Source organism: Hemicordylus capensis, chromosome 2 (genome assembly GCF_027244095.1).
Source record: "Hemicordylus capensis ecotype Gifberg chromosome 2, rHemCap1.1.pri, whole genome shotgun sequence".
Classification (NCBI taxonomy): Eukaryota; Metazoa; Chordata; class Lepidosauria; order Squamata; family Cordylidae; genus Hemicordylus; species Hemicordylus capensis.
In genome coordinates, this window is record NC_069658.1 from 27,995,915 (window position 1) to 28,014,858 (window position 18,944).

Consider the following 18,944-nt stretch of genomic DNA (forward strand, 5'->3'; position numbering starts at 1 on the left):
GTGTTAATTTGCTTGGTGAAAAAATAGTGGGGAAAGCTGAACGCCTACTGCTTGAATGATAGGCAACCTCCCTCCTGGTTTGCCAAAATTGCTCCCAGTTTTCCCTCCATCCTAACCGGGCTTGGAGTTAGGGATAGCTAATGCTAGGCACTTGCTGGGTGTCCAGGGCCTTCTGAAGGCCCACAACCAACCACAGAGGTCCTACATGAGGTGGCGGTGGTTGTGTGACTCTGCTTTACAAGGTTGTTCTGTTGCTGCCTTCTTCAGGGACCACCCTTATCTGTAAATTGGAGCATGCCACAGAAGCCCCTGTGAGAGCCTCTGCTAGACATCCCTGTTTGCAGATGGGGAGTTGCTGTACATAGGAACAGGAAGTTGCCTTATAATCGCGAGTTAGACCAATGGTCCATCTAGCTCAAGACTTTCCACACTGATTGGCAGTGGCTCTCCAAGGTTTCAGGCAGGAGTCACTCCCCACTCTACAGATGCCAGAGAGTGAATCAGGGACCTTCTGCATGGAAGCAGAATAGCAGATGCTCTACCAATGAGCTATGTCCCCGGCCCCTAAGGGGAATATCTTACAGCAGTCAAAGCTCACATGTAGTCTATCCAAATGCAGACCAGGGCAGACCCTGCTTAGCAAAGGGGACAGTTCATGCTCACAAGACCAGCTCTCCTCCTCATTCCAGGTGGAGGCAGTAATAAAATAACAAGTCACTCTACCACCGTCTTCTCCAGCTTACCCCTTCTGCAAATGGACTTTCTCTAAAGGCCGTTGCATAACCACAGGGGCCTCTGAGAGGAAGCCAGTAGGGGATGAGGAGAAGGCCTTTCCACTGCCACCATTGTAAGTACCCCATAGAAGAGGGGCCACAGTATTCACATGCCAAGGGCCCTTCAGACCTGGAGCCGTCCCTGGATCCCAATTTTTCATCAGCAGAAACCTTCTTTCTCCTTCCCTTTTTAAAAGGGTCTGAAGAAAAACTCTCCACAGAGGGTTAACTATGGACCATGAAATTATACAGGCAAGCTAAGTCTAACTCCCAAACGGCAGTAATTTTTTAAAAAATGTAAATTCATGTGCTGCTTTTCTATTGTAGACACCTTTTCAAAGCAGTCTTTTTAAAAAAAGAAACAACCCAGCAAACGAATGGCAGCAATGTGAAAGAAATGAAATATTACAGACTCAAATCCTACAAAAAGTTCAGCAGAACTAATTTCCCAGCATCTAAAAACTGAACCAGAATGAGTCCAGCAAATGTCTCTTGGGAGACAGTTTTGTATAATTGGTGCCATTGCTGAATATGCCCTGTTTATTTTTATTCATTACTAGTAAAATGCCTTGCAGTCTGCCAGCCCATGAATCTTTTATGGTTTGGTCTGGGAAGTTCATGGTGGTAGTGAGGGACTCTGTGAGGGCTGGCAGTTTGCAAACATATTAACATCTTGGATCTCTGTGATTCTATCTATCCATCCATCTATCATATTTTTATACTTACGTCTCTGGGAGGTTTGCAACAAAACAAAATAAATGACAACAAAAAAGTTAAAACATTAGTTAAAATGAATAAATGACAACAGAAAAAAAATTTAAACAGTTAAAATAAATGTCAGCAAAAAAAGTTAAAACATTACAATTTAAAATTTTAAAACAATGTTTTGTTTTTCCATCTCTGCCAGAACCTAAGGGGTATACTTGTGGGTCAAATGGGCCGTAACCCAAAATTTGGCTGAAAATAAGCCAAATCTGGCAACAGAGCTAGTAAGGTCCCATTCCTCTTACTCTTCAATGGGAGAGTTTTTCTGGAGTTTTTCGTATTCTCCAATGGGAGAGTTTTTCTGGGAATGCAATGCATTTGGTGTGTGTGGGGGGAGCAGCGTGGGATTGTTTTCGGTAGTCTGGACAAGGTCTGGAACCTACCTGCAAAAATGGCATGTTTGTGGTTTGGTCTGGGAGTTTCATGTCAGTGAGTGAGTGAGTGAGTAAGGCTCAAGCAGTTTTATACTACATACAAAGACTATACTCTGCTTTCCCCCTAGCGGTAGCTGAGGCAGTTTGTGCCCAAAATTAGAACGATATAAGACAGACTGACAATATTGACGATAAAACCACCACCAGCAAACAATTCCATAATTACATCCCCCACCAAAAGTCTGGGGAAATGAAACAGCTTTTACCAGGCAACTCATGAATAATGGAGATGTGGGGGATGGGGTTCCAGCACCAGGTGAATGTACTTTAGAAAGGCATTTTATAATTGGGATGCTACAGCAGAGAAGGCCCTGTTGGCCACCTGCTAACCTCTGAAGGTGGAAGCAGCCAAGAGCAGAGTCCCAGCTGACTTTCCTGTACACTGGCAGCTTGATATGACAGTTCCTTGCAAACAGCTGCCTCGCTGCTGGCAGTGGTGGCACTTGAAGCACAGCTCTGGCAACCACTATGCTGACGGCAAGTACTGGCTGACAGACAGAGCAAAGAAGTGCCATTCAGTGAGGGGAGCAGAGTAACAGAACTTGCAGGCTAACTGTACCCAAAGGAAAACTGCACCAAGGAAAGAGATTTGTTGATGTCCTCCCTTTCCCCAGGAACAGGTGTGGAGATGTAAAAGTGCCAAGAGGTTCAAATAACCCATTGTGTCCTGTGTCTGGGAGCTGATGAGCCTTTGGGAGGAGCGGCTGAGCTCCCCCTTCCCCCAGGCTGGGTTTCCCCTGCAGCCGCTGGTCACCTTCAGCCACCACCAGACACCTCCTTTGTCCATGCTCACCTGGTTGCACCCATTCTCCTCCCATCAGCCAGGTGCCGGTGGCAGCTGTAGATGGTCAGCGTCGCCACCAGCAGCGGCAGGAGCCCCAGTCTGGGGAAGGGGGGGACTCGACAGCACTTGGCAGGGGGTAGTGAGTGGGGATGCGTGTGTGCTGCCATGGGGGGGGGGCGCAAACCACCATGAGTGGGAGGGCTGCCCGAGTTCTGAACATGGGTCCACTCCCCCCTCACTATGCCCCTGCCCAGGAAGCCCTTTGTACTACCCAAAAATATGTGCTCGAGGACTGTGGAGCCCTCGGGGACATATTTTCAGGTGGCACAGAGGGTTTCCTGGACTAGGAGAGGTTGTCGAAACTCACCCTTTCCCAGTATACTAATGCAGTCAGTCTGCAAGTACTGTTAGTCTGCTTCAAAGAGATACAAAAGCAATGCTTACCATTTTCACATCGGAAGTCTTTGCCGCAATCAGCTTGTCCTTCCATTTCTTCTTCAGGGCAAGGACTGGCTGGTACACAGGGCATGCTGTCCCCCAGACGCTCCAAGCATGGCTTCCCACCAAACTGTCCATACTTCAGGACACTCCTAGAGCGATACTTTTCACAGAATAGAAGAGCAATTACAGTTGCTTAAAAGTGCTTGTGTGTGTGTGTAGGGGAGAGATGATTCAGAAATAATGTACATCTCTTTGTCCATGCCAAGTAATTTTGAAATATAAACCAAAGAAGTTGCCACCTGCTGAGTTAGATATTGGTCCAGAGTTTCAGGCAGGAGCCCTTGCTCTGCCTGAGGGCAGCTCAGGGCAGGGATTGAGATGGCAACATTCTGCATGCAAATCAGATGCTCTGCCCCGTCCCAAACAATAACAAAAGCTAAGTAAAGAAGCTTGGCGGGGGGGCGGGGTCAGTGGTAGAGCACCTGTTTTGCATACAGAAGGTTCCAGGTCCAATCCCTGGCATCTCCAGGTAGACTGCTGGCTGAAACCTTGGAAAGCCACAGCCAGTCAGATGGGCCAGTTGGTAGGGACTCTATAGATTAACCTGGGGTCCATGGGGCCACTCCAAGTGGTCTGTGGAAAATCTTTGCTGCACTAAATTTAAATGTGATTTTCGGTAAACCAGAATAAAGTTCTTGAAAATAGGTAGCCTGAGTACTTTCTCCCCTCCTCTTTTCTGGGGAACAGTGTTCCCTCTAACAGGGATTCCCAGATGTTGTTGACTACAACTCCCATAATCCCCAAGCCAAAGCCATTGCAGCTGGGGATTCTGGGAATTGTTGTCAACAACATCTGGGAATCCCTGTTAGAGGGAACGCTGCTTATGAAAACATATTATACAAATGGGGTGGGTTGGGTTGGGGTTGGGGGTTTCCATGGATCATGTGTGATGATCTGCACTTGTGGAATTCAACTTGTGGAATTCTCTGCCACAAGAAGTGGTGACAGCCAACAACCTGGATGGCTTTAAGAGGGGCTTGGATAACTTTATGGAGGAAAGGTCTATCAACGGCTACTAGTTGGAGGGCTAAAGGCCACCTCCAGCCTCAAAGGCAGGATGCCTCTGAGTACCAGTTGCAGGGGAGTAACAGCAGGAGAGAGGACACACCCTCAACTCCTGCCTGTAGGCTCCCAGTGACATCAGGTGGGCCACTGTGTGAAACAGGATGCTGGACTAGATGGGCCTTGGGCCTGATCCAGCAGGGCTGTGCTTATGTTCACTGTACGTCGGTGGGGGAAAGATGCTCTAAATGGCGCAGCGGGGAAATGCTTGACTAACAAGCAGAAGGTTGCTGGTTCAAATCCCTGCTGGTATGTTTCCCAGACTATGGGAAACTCCTATATCAGGCAGCAACAATATAGGAAGATGCTGAAAGGCATCATCTTGTACTGCACGGGAGGAGGCAATGGTAAACCCCTCCTGTATTCTACCGAAAGAAAACCACAGGGCTCTGAGGGTGCCAGGAGTCGAAATTGACTTGACGGCACACTTCACCTTTAGACTGAAACTGTCTTCAGCTATACAGCTGTGCACCAGTAGATGGCACTCTGTGTACTGAAATTGGCCAAATTAGACAGGCCTATTACATAGAGATTCCATCCCATTATACCTTTCATAGCATTCCAAGCATAGTCTGCAGTAGATAATTAGCAATTATTTGAATCACAGAAATACAACTTAAGGGCTGGATAAGACTTATTCGTTAAAGAGCTCTGCCTTTCCCGTTGCCCAGCCCTTTCAGTCATCTGCTCAACCCTGCCTCAGCTGAGAGGTGTCCCTTGCAAGGCAGAGGATTGGAGCTGGTGATTGTGGGGGCAGGGGAAGAAGAAAGCAGGCTGGCCCAAGAGTTTGTTTTTTTAAAGCTCTGGGCACCAGGGTCTATCTTGTCCCCTTCCTTTGCCATCCGATCATGGGTCAGGGAGGCAAGAAACTGAGGCCAGGATATCAAGAACTCTGAAACAGAGAGCTTCCATTTTTGACATCACAACTCAAACTTGCCAGTAGACCGATCTGTCGCAAAGGTGTTCAGTCCTTTTTTTTTTAGCCACACAAGCCAGTGATCTTCACTATTTTTCGAGTGGGGTCCACTTGGGCAAAAAAACCTTCAAGGTAAGAGCCATTTCCTGCATAGTACTGTGCTTTTCTCAATGCTGGGAGGGTCCTTTAAGAGAGACGGAGCTATCTCAAGAGCTCTAGGAGGAAGAGCTATACTGCCCAGCACTCTTTCCAAGATGCTGCAGGAGCACAAGAGGGCTTTGTTTCCCTTAAAGGAACCCTACCAACCAGAGGTGCAGCACCTAGGAAATTTTGGAGCCTGGACCTAAAGGCCTTTGTGGGGTGGAGAGGGGACCCACCACCCTTGCCACAGATAAGCTGCAATGCACTATTTATTTACACCTGAACATGCTCAGGGAAAACTGGAAACTCTCTCTTTTTTTGGAAGAGATTCTGAATATGATACTTCCCACTGACTTGCAGAGAGATACTACATTTTGCATGGACAATCCTGCCACTTAAATTAGTGGGCCACTAAGCATTTGGAGCCCCCCCCCCGCCAGGTCTGCAGGAGACTGGACCTCTGCCCAGATGTCCAGTTCAAAGAGCGCCACTGCTATCAGCAGTGGGGATAGCACAGCACTGCACGGTGATCAAGGTTCTTTCCACATTGTGCCAGGGGACTGTGTTTCATTTCAGTTTCAGTTTCAGTCAAAGCTTCACACAGGCCCAACAAACAATTAAACAGGGAGCCACATTTAACCCTAAGTGTGCTACCATTGGCCCTCAGACCCTGCTATGAAGAATATTGACATAAGCTAACAAGATCAATTATATGCCCACGCCTTACCCTTGCTTTTGTGCATGGACTACATGGTCCCCAGTCACTCCATGGGCTCAGCAAGCAATCAATGGGAGATAGCACATCAGGTTCTCTCGTCACCCTTGCATAGAACAAAATATTCTCATGTTGTAAATAAACAGAAATCAAAAGCAATCTTTCAGGGATGCTTGCATTTGTTTTGTTTTTATGTTTGTATTGTGTTTATCTTGTTAACCATCCTGGGGTCGTAGGACAAAGGCCTGTATATAATTATAACTATAATAATAATTAATGATGCTGGTGCTGAATGCACCCAGAAGCATTATGTGGCACACACAGGTAGGGGTGTGCACGGAACCGGGAGGCAGGCAGGGGCTCCTTTAAGGCATGGGGAAGGTGCTCTTACCTCCCCCGCCACACTTCCCCATCCGGCACTGCTGCAAAAACCACTGGCACAGGGTGGCTGTATTCCCTCTTGCTGCCCTGGTCAGCATAATACCGGAAGTGGCAGGTGCGCAGGCCAGTCAGACAGGTCCAGCAGTCGCTCCATCTGCTGTGGGTGGGGGGAGGCCTGCTCAGCTCACCCCCCAGCAGCCACCCCTTGGCAGCTGAAATTATGAGGGGTGGGATGGAGATTCAGTGGGGCAGCGGCGGGCAGGGCCTGTAGAGGCTGCAGGAGTCTCCCCTTGTGATTTGGAAGCCCCCCGCCCAGACCTTGGAGGCCACGGACCAGGGCCCCAAGGTCTGGGGTTAAGAGCGCCTCTGACCACACACTCCTAACAAGCGGGCTTCTTGCTTCTGCTTTGGAGGATTTAAGCAGCCCATGGAAGCTCTAAACTGTTTGTCATAAAGTAATTTTCTCACCCTCTCTTCCTGTCTCAACACTTGCTTTTTAAAAAAAGTTTTTAAAAAGAGGAGGAGAAAGCTCATTGGCTAAAAGCCTGAATAAAAAGGGCAGTCTTCACTTTCCTTTGAAAGACTGGGCGAGAGGGAGCCAGGAGAGTCTCAGCAGGGAGAGAATTCCACAGCCTGGGGGCAATCACTGAGAAGGCCCTGCCCTGCATGCTCAACAAATGGGCCTCAGTAGGTTTTGCCACATGGAGCTGAGCCCTCCCATCTGATCTAGTCAGGTAGGTAGATTCAGCTAAGGTACCTGGGGATCAAGCTGTTTAGGGCTTCAAAGGTAACAACCAGCAGCTTGAATTGTGAATAGTATCATGAGTTGGCACCATCAGGTATCTACCAAAGGCCCCCTGCCCCCAGCAATCCATGTTCACCCCATATCCACTGAGGAGCAAGAGTAGACACCACCTCTGCCTCTTCTCTTTACAGGAGTAGGGACTGGGCTTCCAAGTTGTGGGCCCCCTCCCCTCTGCACAGAGCTAAGCCTGTCTGTTGCAGTGATCATGCCTCCCCTCTCCTTACAGCACCCAGAACTGCGTAGGGGGCAGCTGCTGGTCCTTACTATTGAGAGGATGGGCAGGTGAACAGGAGCAGCTGTTATTGCTATCCAGTCATGAACTTCTACCTTTGTTCTCCCTCTGGCCATTAGTGAGGACTGGGCTAGTAGGTGATCCAGCAGGCAATGGTGACTGCTCCTGGCTGTTGTCACTGCCTGCTGGGCCAGTACCTACCTCACTCTTTCCTAGTGAGCAGTAGCTGCTTCCCTGCTACCACTCAGTTGGACAAAGGAGCATTGGCAGAGAGCAGTAGCTCCCACCACCACCACCACTTCAAGTGCTACCTGCCCCGCCCCACACACTTCTTTTGGACAGAACAGTTGTCACCCAGAGGTGGTCCTTTGTGAGATAGGGGAACATGACCGGTTAGCAAGAGGATGACCAGACAGACTTGATACCCACAGGCATAATTAAACTGGGACCAAATACACTGATACCCACAGGCATATGATCATCTTACTGAGGATCTTATTATTTATTTTGTTTTAATCTTATTAAAAATAAGGTTATTTTTATTTTTTATTTATTTGTTATTTCTCTGTGTAAACTGCCCTGCACCATTTTTGGAAGGGCAGTATAGAAATCAAATGAATGAATGAATGATCTCCAGAACCTGTCCAGGGTGCATGTATGAAGACATTGAGTGGTAACATTTCCCCTGAACTATCATATCCCACGGCATAGGAGGCGGTAGCTTGCATTGTGCTCTCAAGATTTTCATTTCAGAACTCAAAGTTGAAATAGATTTGAAAGTGAAGGTTGACATTTTCAGTTCAGAATCTCAATAATCCAGAGAGACCACAGCTCAGAACCCTAACGATTCTCTTCTGTTCATGGCTAACATCCTGTTCTTATGCATGTTTCCCTGGAAGCAAATCCCATTGGGGCAGCTTGCCTACTTCTTATGTATGTACACACAGGACTTTGGCATTACTCACAGTCTTCTGCTGCTCCCTTGCTGTAGGTATTCTGTCTATGTATTGTGACTAGGCCTATCACCATGGTTTGGCTTAAAACCATGTCTGATCAGGGCCTGTGATTTGACAAAAGAATGTGAGTGTTCTGTTTAGGGTCAGTAGATATTTCCTTAAATGAGAGCTAATGGTTGGGAGATGATCCCTTGAGTGTTAGTCACCAAAGCTTGGAGGAAGAGGGTGGGGGAGGGAGAAGGCACACTTGCACACAGCACAGAACTTTCTGCCCCCCACCTCTGCTCTCCAGTCTGAATTTGGACATAATGGAAAGCAGGTAGCCTGCAGTCAGCGAGGTTGGGGCGAGGGGACTGGCTGTGCAGGCTTGCTTCTTTCATGAAGGACAGCCTGCCCAGCCAATGACAGCCAGAGAGAGGGAGGAGCTTCCTCCCTCAACTCCAGTTTGAGGGAATGTAGCCTGCGCTTCTGTATTCAGATGTAATGCAGGCTGTGTTAAAACCTCGGGTTGGGGTGAGTTAAACTCACTACAACCCAAGGGTACAAATGGGAGTTAGGAGAGCAGAACCTCAGGTCACTCTCCACGTGGAACTCAAGTTCCAAGGGGCTGTCCTGCATTTGGACATTGAGGTTTGGCAACCTCTGGCCCCTTCCAACTCTGGTTTCACATTGCATGCAAATGTGGCCAGAGAGAGAGAGAATATATTAAAAACTATAGAAGTTAGCAGTTTGGGGAGACAGAGACAGAAGCAGAGCAGCGATCTGGAAGCACCTTGTGGGGGAGGGGTTCCCAGATACTGGACGACTCCCACAATCCCATGAGGCTCTAATGTCCAGAAATAGAGCAAATGGTATTTGTGGTCTGGCAAATGCCAATAAGCTTTCGTACAGAGAGTGGGTAAATTATATAAAAAGTCAACGACTTACCTTCTCTTTCCTGCAGAGACAAAGATGTTTGCTTCTAAAACACACAGTGCCCCTATAAGTGGCAAAAGAGCACGCATGGTGGTATCCTGGCGATTAATACCAGAACAAGAGAACTGAAGCTGAAGGCTTTTTATCCATTGCCCTTTGTTATATATTAGCAGAACAACAAACAAAAGGCAGCATCAAAAGTAGGCCAAATCAGGTGCTGACTTTCGGGAAGTGCTCTTGGGTTCATGGATGACACTGGATTTTGGAAAGTCTGTTGGGCTGGTCATTTCCCAAAATAGTTTAGGGCAGAAGGGAAAGCCCAACATTTTGAGCTTCCTTTTTCTAATGCAAAGGTCTATGAATACATGAAGGGGGGTGGGGGCAGCACTTCACTTGTTTTGCAAAGTGGGAACCTTCACTAGAAGGAATGTGGAGACAGGAACACAGTAAGCACACACCAAAACCAGTTAGACTTCAACAACAGAGCAAATATTTAATGTAGAGTGAAGACGGGCCATGGTATTCTGCCAGTATTAGCTCCTGAGTAATTAGATTCAGATGAGGGTGTGTGGGCTTTGTTGGGGAGGGAGGAATGGGCCTTCCTCCAAACCTCCCACACTCCATCTAGGAAGCCATACAAACATCCCTAAATTGAGTCATAACCACCTTCAGGTCTGGACTTCAGAAACCAAAATGACATTTCAGCATTAACATTAGCATTTCAGCGAGCCAGTGTGGTGTAATGGTTAGAGTACTGGACTAGGACCGGGGAGACCTGAGTTCAAATCCCCATTCAGCCATGGTACTTGCTGGGTGACTCTGGGCCAGTCACTTCTCTCTCAGCCTAACCTACTTCACAGGGTTGTTGTGAAAGAGAAACTCAAGTACATAGTACACCGCTCTGGGCTCCTTGAAGGAAGAGGATATAAATGTAATAATGATAATAATAATTAATTAACAGAGAATGCGACGTTTCAGCCTCTGAAATTCAGATTCAAGGAGTATTTTGATGTAAAGTAGCCCCTTTAGGTGAGGTAGGATGTGTGTTTAGCTTCCTCAGTTGAGTGTGAGAGGTCTGAAGGAGGGCCTGTTTCTCTCTTCCTCCCTCAACACACCTTCATTTTAATGTATGTAAAAGTCAAACAACACCATTCTATCTTTTTATACCTCCCGAACTGCAGCATTGGAAGCTGTTGGGCAAAGCCTACCAGCCTGTAAATGTTCTTAACCAGGGGCATAGCTAGGGGAGAGACAGTGTTCACCCCCTCTCCCTGGCGGCCCCTTGGAGTGAGGGAGATAATGAAGAAAATAGGGAGGGATGGAGCTGGGGGGGGGGGCCTGGGATCTTTGAATCCCTCCGCTCCATTATAGCTGCACCTCTGTTCTTAACAACAGCCGTTCTAGGTGTGCCTAAGTATAAACCCTCTTCTTACTCAAGAAACTGGGTTTTTTGGGTTCAAAACTCTGTATTTTCTGAGACACTCCATTTCTAGTAGTGATTGCAAGAAAAGAAAAATTCTAATGTAAACTCAAGGATTTATAAGCATTTTATTTTTTTAAAACACCACCCCAAAAGTCCTATAAGTACAGGTGAAACTCGGAAAATTAGAATATCGTGCAAAAGTCCATTAATTTCAGTAATGCAAATTAAAAGGTGAAACTGATATATGAGACAGACTTTTATATTATTTGTTTATAAATGCACTATGCTCAAGTTGGTTTGCAACTCAGATTGAGAACTGTGAAGCATGTGTTGTGCTTTTATTTCATTTTAATAAAAATGTTCTATATGTCTAAGAAATTCACTAAATGTCCAAGCTGGTTGGACATGTCCAAAAACCTCACTCACACTATTTACACTGTATGTCATTAATCAGTATGATTCTGTAATGATATGAAATATTGAGGAGGTCCCACACATGCTGATTCACCCCCAGCCCCACACCCACCAGGGATGGCTCTGAGACCAGCTATCAGCCTGGGAGTGAGAGACCCTCCCTCCCAGGTCAGCCACCTTGGCTTTGAGGGAACAAACTTGTTCCCTGAGGGCCAGGAGCTCCTTGCAACAAGCGCAAACCCAGGACTTCTGGCCTCTGGCAGATAGTCATACATGCACCATTCAGTCCAATACACTGGGAAGCACACCCTCCCCGGCTGGCATTCTACCTTCATAACTGGTTTGATTGGTTATCTAGAATATATAGGGCTTCTTTACTTGAAGCTAATGAGCCCCTGGTGATGCAGTGGTAAAACTGCTGCCCTGTAACCAGAAGGTTACAAGTTCAATCCTGACCAGGGGCTCAAGGTTGACTCAGCCTTCCATCCTTCCGAGATCGGTAAAATGAGTACCCAGAATGTTGGGGGCAATATGCTAAATCATTGTAAACCGCTTAGAGAGCTCCGGCTATAGAGCGGTATATAAATGTAAGTGCTATTGCTATTGCTAAGTCTCGGGTGCAGTTGTCAGTTAATTGATGTCATGGGCTTGTGATGAACTATTCCAACTGTGCAGGTGCGCTGGAGTGCCCTGCAGTACTCAAGGGCTGCTGGGCTGGATGGACAAGCCCAGCAGATGCTCTGCCCATCGCCACCACCACAGTGGGGGCTGGGGGGCAGGGGAGGCTTGTGGTCAGATCACCCTTCAGCTGCACACATGGAGGCTAAAATTATGGGAAAGGTTGGTGGTTTGGCGTGGTGGGTGTGGGGTGGTGGTCTAGACATTTGGACACACACACACCTGACCTTGGAGTTCACGGACCAGGACCCCAAGGTCTGGGGTTAAGAGTGCCTCTGGCTGTGTGTCTCCTTGTGATAAAGGGGGACCACTTGTGTGCATCCTCACAGAGTTCCTCGCTGAACCCCCACTAAACTCCTGCAAAGCACCTACAAAATCAGTTCGCAAAGCTCCAATCAACCAATTAAGAAAGGTGAGGGGAGATCACTACACCCTTTAGTTGCCAAATCCAGGGAGCCTCTATAGTTAATCCACACCATAAACAAACAATAATACTGGTAATACTGATGGGGGTAACATAAGCACTGCTAGGGTGGAGGTGGGTGGGAATCAAGAGGTCCTGCCCATCAGTTTATACTACTGTGCAGCAAATCAAGAGAAAAGAAAAGGTGGGAGGATGAGGAAAGGAGTTGTCCAAAACTACTTAAAGTAGTCACATCCTCCTTCGACTTAAAGGCCATCTCCATCTCCAGCACAGCATCCCTCCAGTGGCTGCTGCTGGTGTCTGTCTTATGTTTCTTTTTTTGATTATCAGCCCTTTGGGAACAGGGAGCCATTTATTTTTATATCTATGTAAACCGCTTTGGGGACTTTGGTTGAAAAGCAGCATGTAAATATTCATAAGGTAGTGAAGAAATACAGATGGCAGAAACCGTATCCCAGCAATAGGAGCAATGCTAAGAGGTAGTAAAGTAGTAATGAAAGGTTATTTTAGTAGCCTTGAAACTTGTATTATATGGAGCAAGAGAGTCCTCATTTATTTGCCTGAAGCACTCTCTGGCTTATATGATTAAGAACTGACAGGTACCACAGCCAACGGGATGAAGCAAGCACATCAGCAGCCATCGCTACAAGAAAATGGCAATGGAATCCCTCCTGCACTTTCCTTCTTGGGGCTTTCCCAGACAGGTCTCTTGTGATTTTTCTCACTGGAGAATTTACTTAGGGGCTTTCATGCAGGATGCAAACACATGCACTGTTTTGGGTGGAATCCTTGTTGCTCTAGTCAGATGCTGAGCACTGCACTAACTTTTTTTTTTTTTAACTGCACTACCTGTTGACCATGAGCCACCTAATGGCACAGTGGGGAAATAACTTGCCTAGCGAGCAAGAGGTTACCAGTTTGAATCCCCGCTGGTATGTTTCCCAGACTATGGGAAATGCCTATATCAGGCAGCAGCAATATAGGAAGATGCTGAAAAGCATCATCTCATACTGCACAGGAAGAGGCAATGGTAAACCCCTTCTGTGTTCTACCAAAGAAAACCACAGGGCTCTGTGAGTGCCAGGAGTACAACGTTACCTTTACCTGTTGACCAGAACTTATTTTCCCATCTCTTTTCATGGCTACTTTAAAATGGCAATCAAAAGCACTAGCTGGTCAGTGGCACTCTAAAAACAGTGAGGTCATTCACACAATCAAACACTGAGGCTATTCACACAATGGGACGAAATCGGGCTAGCCTCCGCTAGCCCGATTTCGTCCCATCATGTCAACCACCAGGCTTGGCTGTGAGCCTGGTGGTTCCTGAGCGGGTAACCCGCTGAAGTAACCCACCCCCTTAAATCGGGTTTGTGGAGCGAGTGCTCTACAAACCTGGTTTTTTGGATCGTGAGTAGCCCCAGTGTCGCTCCGTGCCATGGCTACTCACAAGGAGACCCCTGACCAGGAGGCTTAAAAGCAGCCTCCTGGCTCAGGGGGTCTCTCCAGCATGCCCTGTGCGCTCACGCAGGGCATGCTGGAGCTTATGGGGGCCACATGGCCCCCAAACACCCCAGCCCCCGCCTGCTCCATCACAGAGCCAGCAGTCGTGTGGGCGGCTAATCCGGCCTCCCAGGCAGGGCTTCCCAATCGTCTGTTGGGAGAGCGGGCTTAGCCCACTCTCCCAGCAAACCTGGACAAAGCGGGTCTCACTGATTGTGAGACCAGCCTCACTGTGTTATACCTGGGTTTGGGAGCTGTGTGCGATCCCAATTTTCGGTTGTGTGGAAGCAAGGCAGGAGGAAAACCTGGGTAGAAGTGATTGTGTGGAAGCAAGGCAGGAGGAAAAGCTACCCAGGTTTTCCTCCTACCTTGCTTCCACATAAGTGGAAATTGGGAACGCACACAGCTCCCAAACCTGGGTAGAACAGTTTTTGATTGTGTGGAAGACCCTCAGTGTGAGCACCAAAAATCACGAGAGGATAGGATTCCAGAGAAGCCAATGCATGCATCTGGAACCTCTGAAAGCCCATCAATAAATACTGTGGGTGCTGGAAAAACCACGAGATAATGAACATCTGGAAAAGCCCTGGACATCCAGCTGTATATAAAAGATGTGTATTTCCCATCTGCTCATACTAGGCTTACTGCCAGTTCACTCCTTATTTTAAGGGCTAACCGGCTAACCACAGGGGGAACTCTTGGGATCTCAGCAGGGGCCAAGGACTCTTGAGGGAGTGTCGTTGTGGTCTGGCACACATACATGGCAGTCACGATTCATCATCCCACCCCTAAACCTCTCTGCTCTAAATCTCTCACCCAAAGTGGTTCCTCATTTTTGAAAATAGTATTGGTTCCAAGTTTGGAGTGCTCTAGGTCATTGTGGCTGGCCTGGCAGTGCAGTTTCACTAACAGGAAAGGGTCTTTCCCTAGTATTCTGTTAATGGCACACTGCCAGGCTCTAGTACTTTCTTCTTGATCAACCAGTACAACACTGTGAGCTCTTTCAGGTTTCTCACATTTTCTGACAGCTAGTAATAACCCTGAGATCTGGTCGGCATTTTTCTGTAAGCCAAAGTGGAACACCACCATTGGCCTGTTGCCATTTTGGTTGCTTATGAGCCCTTTCACACCATCAGGGGCTCTTGAGGGCAGGTGGTAGGGAAGGCAGCAGAAGTTCCCTTTCCCTGCAGACCATCCTCCAGGAGTTGCTGGGCATGCTAATCACACACCCAGAAGATCTATGGCTGCCCACGGGCAGCACAGAGATGTGGGGGTGAGGACACATTATCCTGGCCCCCGGAAAGCCCGCTATGCACTGCACAAGTGCACAATGAACGTAGGATGCTGCCATATACCAAGTCAGAACATTGGTCTATCTAGCCCCGTATTGTCTTCACACACTGGCAGCGGCTTCTCCGAGGTTGCAGGCAGGAATTTCTCTCAGCCATATCTTGGAGAAGCCAGGGAGGGAACTTGGGAACCTTCTGCTCTTCCCAGAGCGGCTCCTTCCCCTGAGGGGAATATCTTACAGTGCTCACACTTCTAGTCTCCCTTTCATATGCAACCAGGGCAGACCCTGCTTAGCTAAGGGGACAAGTCATGCTTGCTACCACAAGACCAGCTCTCCTCTCCCCACAGTGCATTGTGGGGACCCCTGCAGCAACAGCAGGGAGCCTGCTCCTGTGGGACAAGCTGGTGCTGACACACAAGCAGTTAACACAAGGTAAGGGCATGCTCACGCCCTTAACCTCTGCTAACTGGTGGGCTTGCCACTGAGACACTGCTGGAAGCCTTGCAGCTACTGGTGGTTCTCACTGGTAGTCAAGCATGGACTTATCTGCCCTAGCCCAGCCTTGGCTGCTTGTGAGAACAGCCTCTACGTGTTCCATGCACATGTTATTCAATTTCTGTCACACCTTTTAATAGTTTTCAAGATGACTTACACAGATTAACATACACCCTTTACAAGACTGAAGGCTACAAAATATATGAAACTGCTTTATCCTGAACCACACCATGGATCCATGTAACAGATTCTAATCCAATATTAGACTCATTCATGAAGGACAGTGAACCATGTACACTGTCTGAAGAGGAAATGAAGATGTGGCCTGCCAGCACGTCAGTCACTCTCGCTCCTCCTGCTTCAGAGCTCACACAGAGATCACAGCCTTCGTCTCCTGCTCCCGAAAACACCCTCCATCATGCTTACAGCCTTCACCGTTTCGTGTGATGGACCTGTCCACTGGGGAGAGTGATTGATGCGGTGGGCAGGACTGCCACCTCTTTCTTGGAGGCGGTACTTTAGGGCAACACCTTAAGTGGCGCAGCAGGGAAATGCTTGACTAACGAGCAGAAAGTTGACAGTTCGAATCCCCACCTAGATCAGGCAGCAGTGATATAGGAAGAGGCTGAAAGTCATCAACTCACACTGCGTGGGAGGAGGCAATGGCAAACCCATCCTGTATTCTACCAAAGACAACCACAGGGCTCTGTGGTCACCAGGAGTTGACATCGACTTGACGGCACATATACCTTTACTTTACTCTAATACAGCCTCTTTGCCTAATGTCTGAAGAGGGCTATTGTCTACAGTGACTGGTAGCAGCTTTCCAAGGTTTCTGGGAGGGGCCCTTCCCAGTCCTATCCCAGGGAGGTAGTAGGACGGAAAGCATCTATCAAGATTACAAGTAGGAGGGCCAAGAGGAACACACTATACTATCTCAGAGGCCTGGCCAAGGCTGGATTTCAGTTGGCAACTATTCTGTGTTCTAGGTGCAGAGAACCAGGGGACGTCCTTTTAGTGCTTGGACACCACTACTGAGAAGTTCCTATGACTAGTCACCATTCACTTAAGCCCCATCAGTGGAGGCACTTGAAGGGCTTCTCCAGATGCTCGGAACCTTTTACAAACACATGCCAGTCTAGTTACAGCTGTAACCAAAGCATTTAAATGGTCTTAAGCAGAGGTGGCTGTGGGCTATTGATCACAGACTCAGCTCTGTGTTCCGTGAGTGTGTTACTCTGTAGGGAGTCATGAAGTACTCCGTAACAAAGTCCTTGCTTGGAATTCAATTGCTCAACTTTGAGAGATGCCTCTATGCAGCTTGGATTGCTAAATCTGTCCAATAACAAAAATTAAACATTTACTAGTAGTTGCTTTGTAGCTCTCGACTGCATGTTAGCAGGACCCCTGCTAAATGGGCAAAGAGGCACTTTTTAATGTGGCGATTCTCTTTATTTAGCAGGGGGAGAGTAACTGGCCCTACCCACCCGCAGCACAGGACCTCCAGTGACTGTTGCTGGTGTCTATCTTACGTTTCTTTTTAGATTGTGAGCCCTTTTGGGACAGGGAGTGATCTTATTTATGTATTATTTCTCTGTGTAAACCACCCTGAGCCATTTTTGGAAGGGCAGTATAGAAATCAAATAAATAAATAAAATAAATATATGTTTGAGATTACAGCTCTTTCCCCCCCTGCAGGCTAGAAAAGAATGTGAGAATTCTCAGACTGCCCGGTATTTACCATTGTTTAGTAAACAGCCTTAAGGAGAAACATGGAATGACATCCTGACAACTGCTGTACTTGCACAAGGAAGTTGTGCCAATGCACGAGGGTCATGGGGCTTCTCAAAACTGTAGCCACCTAATGAGCCGGGTCTCACAATCAGTGAGACCCGGTTTCAGGAGCTGCACGGGGAGAGTGGGCTAAGCCCGCTCTCCCCACACACGAGCAGGGAGGGAGCCCCAGGTGGCCGGATCGGCTGCCCACACGATTGCCAGCTCTGTGACAAAGCCAGTGGGGGCTGGGGAGCCCTCGGAAGCTCCAGTATGCCCTGTGTGAGTGTGCAGGGGATACTGGGGAGACCCCTGGAGCTGGGAGGTGGCTTTTCACCTCCCTTTGGGGGTCTCCTCATGAGTAGCCATGCCGTGGCTATCCACATTGGAAAGCCTGGGTTTGCGGCATGCTCACTCTGCAAACTGGGGCTTTGGGGAGGGCAAAAAAAAAAAAAAGTGAGCTAGCCACTTGTAAGCCACGGGGTTCGCCTGCCGACTTGACAGCACGCTTTACACTTTTCCCGAACTCTACACTTGTATAAGAGTTCCCTCCCACCTTAGAGCCATATCTTGCACCAGGATGTTTGTGCCAGCACACCACTAGTCTGGAGCAAAGCCTCAGACTTACTGCAATGTAGTGACAGGATGTGGGTCACTGACCTGTGGCAGCAGCTACTGCTACGCCCAACTCAGCATAATTCAATGAGCTCATTCATTATGCTTCAAGTTCCCCCAGAATTTCCTTCAGTCTCTGGCTGGCAACAAAACCACAGCTTTACTCACCACACGTATGTTCCCCGCGAAACAGGTGCATTATCTTTGTAGAAGACCTCTCCAGCTAGTTTAGAGAGCCATTTTGTACTGCCGTAGTGTACTGTGCTGGCGTTCCTTCCGTTTACCGACTTTTCCAGAGCGCAGCAGCCACATACCAAGGAGCCACCATTCATATGACTCCACCACATGTTAAGTGTTAGGTAGCAGCCACAGGCTTGAGTCCTCAAGTGTGAAATTTTTTAGTTATGAACCCTGATTGAGCCACCACCCAGATGGGGGGCTTGGGGACATGTTTTTGCGAGGCATGGACTTCCAAGCGAAGGCAAGATCAGTGCAAACACATAATCTCTCCCTGTAACTCCAGTGCAGCATTGGAACAGATGGCTAACATCTAGCCTAAGACCTTGGGGAAAATGTTAAACCTCAAGATGCACCTGTCATCTCTGGCTATTTAATTTGTTTTTATATTATGAGATTGGGTTTATCTTGTGAAATTTTATTCTGTTTTACCTTTGTTGTGTTTTAACATGACACCACCTGTACATATGAGGTGGTATAAAAATAAGATACGGTAAGTCATTTCCAGCATGTCTCTGGTTCTGTTTTGGTTTCCCCAGACCCCTTGTAGTACCAGTTAGCAAAGCTGAACTATGAGTATTGTTAGTTGATTCTTAAGTGTTTACCCCTGTATCAGATATCTTAAGCCAGTAGGGAACCACTTCAGAGCTTAATCCAGCAACTGCATGTTGTGGCCATACTTGAATGGTCTTCCAACTACCCATTGCCCACATT

At 47.8% G+C, this 18,944-nt stretch overlaps 1 protein-coding gene across 2 annotated transcripts in view; it reads right to left on the reverse strand.

The window, feature by feature from the left end:
* The window catches only part of C9 (complement C9), a 35,633-nt gene extending 26,091 nt beyond the window's left edge, over positions 1–9,542 (reverse strand). Inside the window, exons 1-3 of one of the 2 annotated variants that reach the window (XM_053287774.1) lie at positions 9,393–9,542; positions 6,104–6,197; positions 3,201–3,357 (exon numbers count right to left, since the gene is read on the reverse strand). In XM_053287774.1, coding sequence (XP_053143749.1) covers positions 3,201–3,357; positions 6,104–6,197; positions 9,393–9,469 — 328 coding nt within the window. In that variant the 5' untranslated portion in view covers positions 9,470–9,542. The remainder of the gene's footprint in view (positions 1–3,200; positions 3,358–6,103; positions 6,198–9,392) is intronic. The other variant, XM_053287775.1, reaches the window with a different exon arrangement.
* Positions 9,543–18,944: the final 9,402 nt, after the last annotated feature.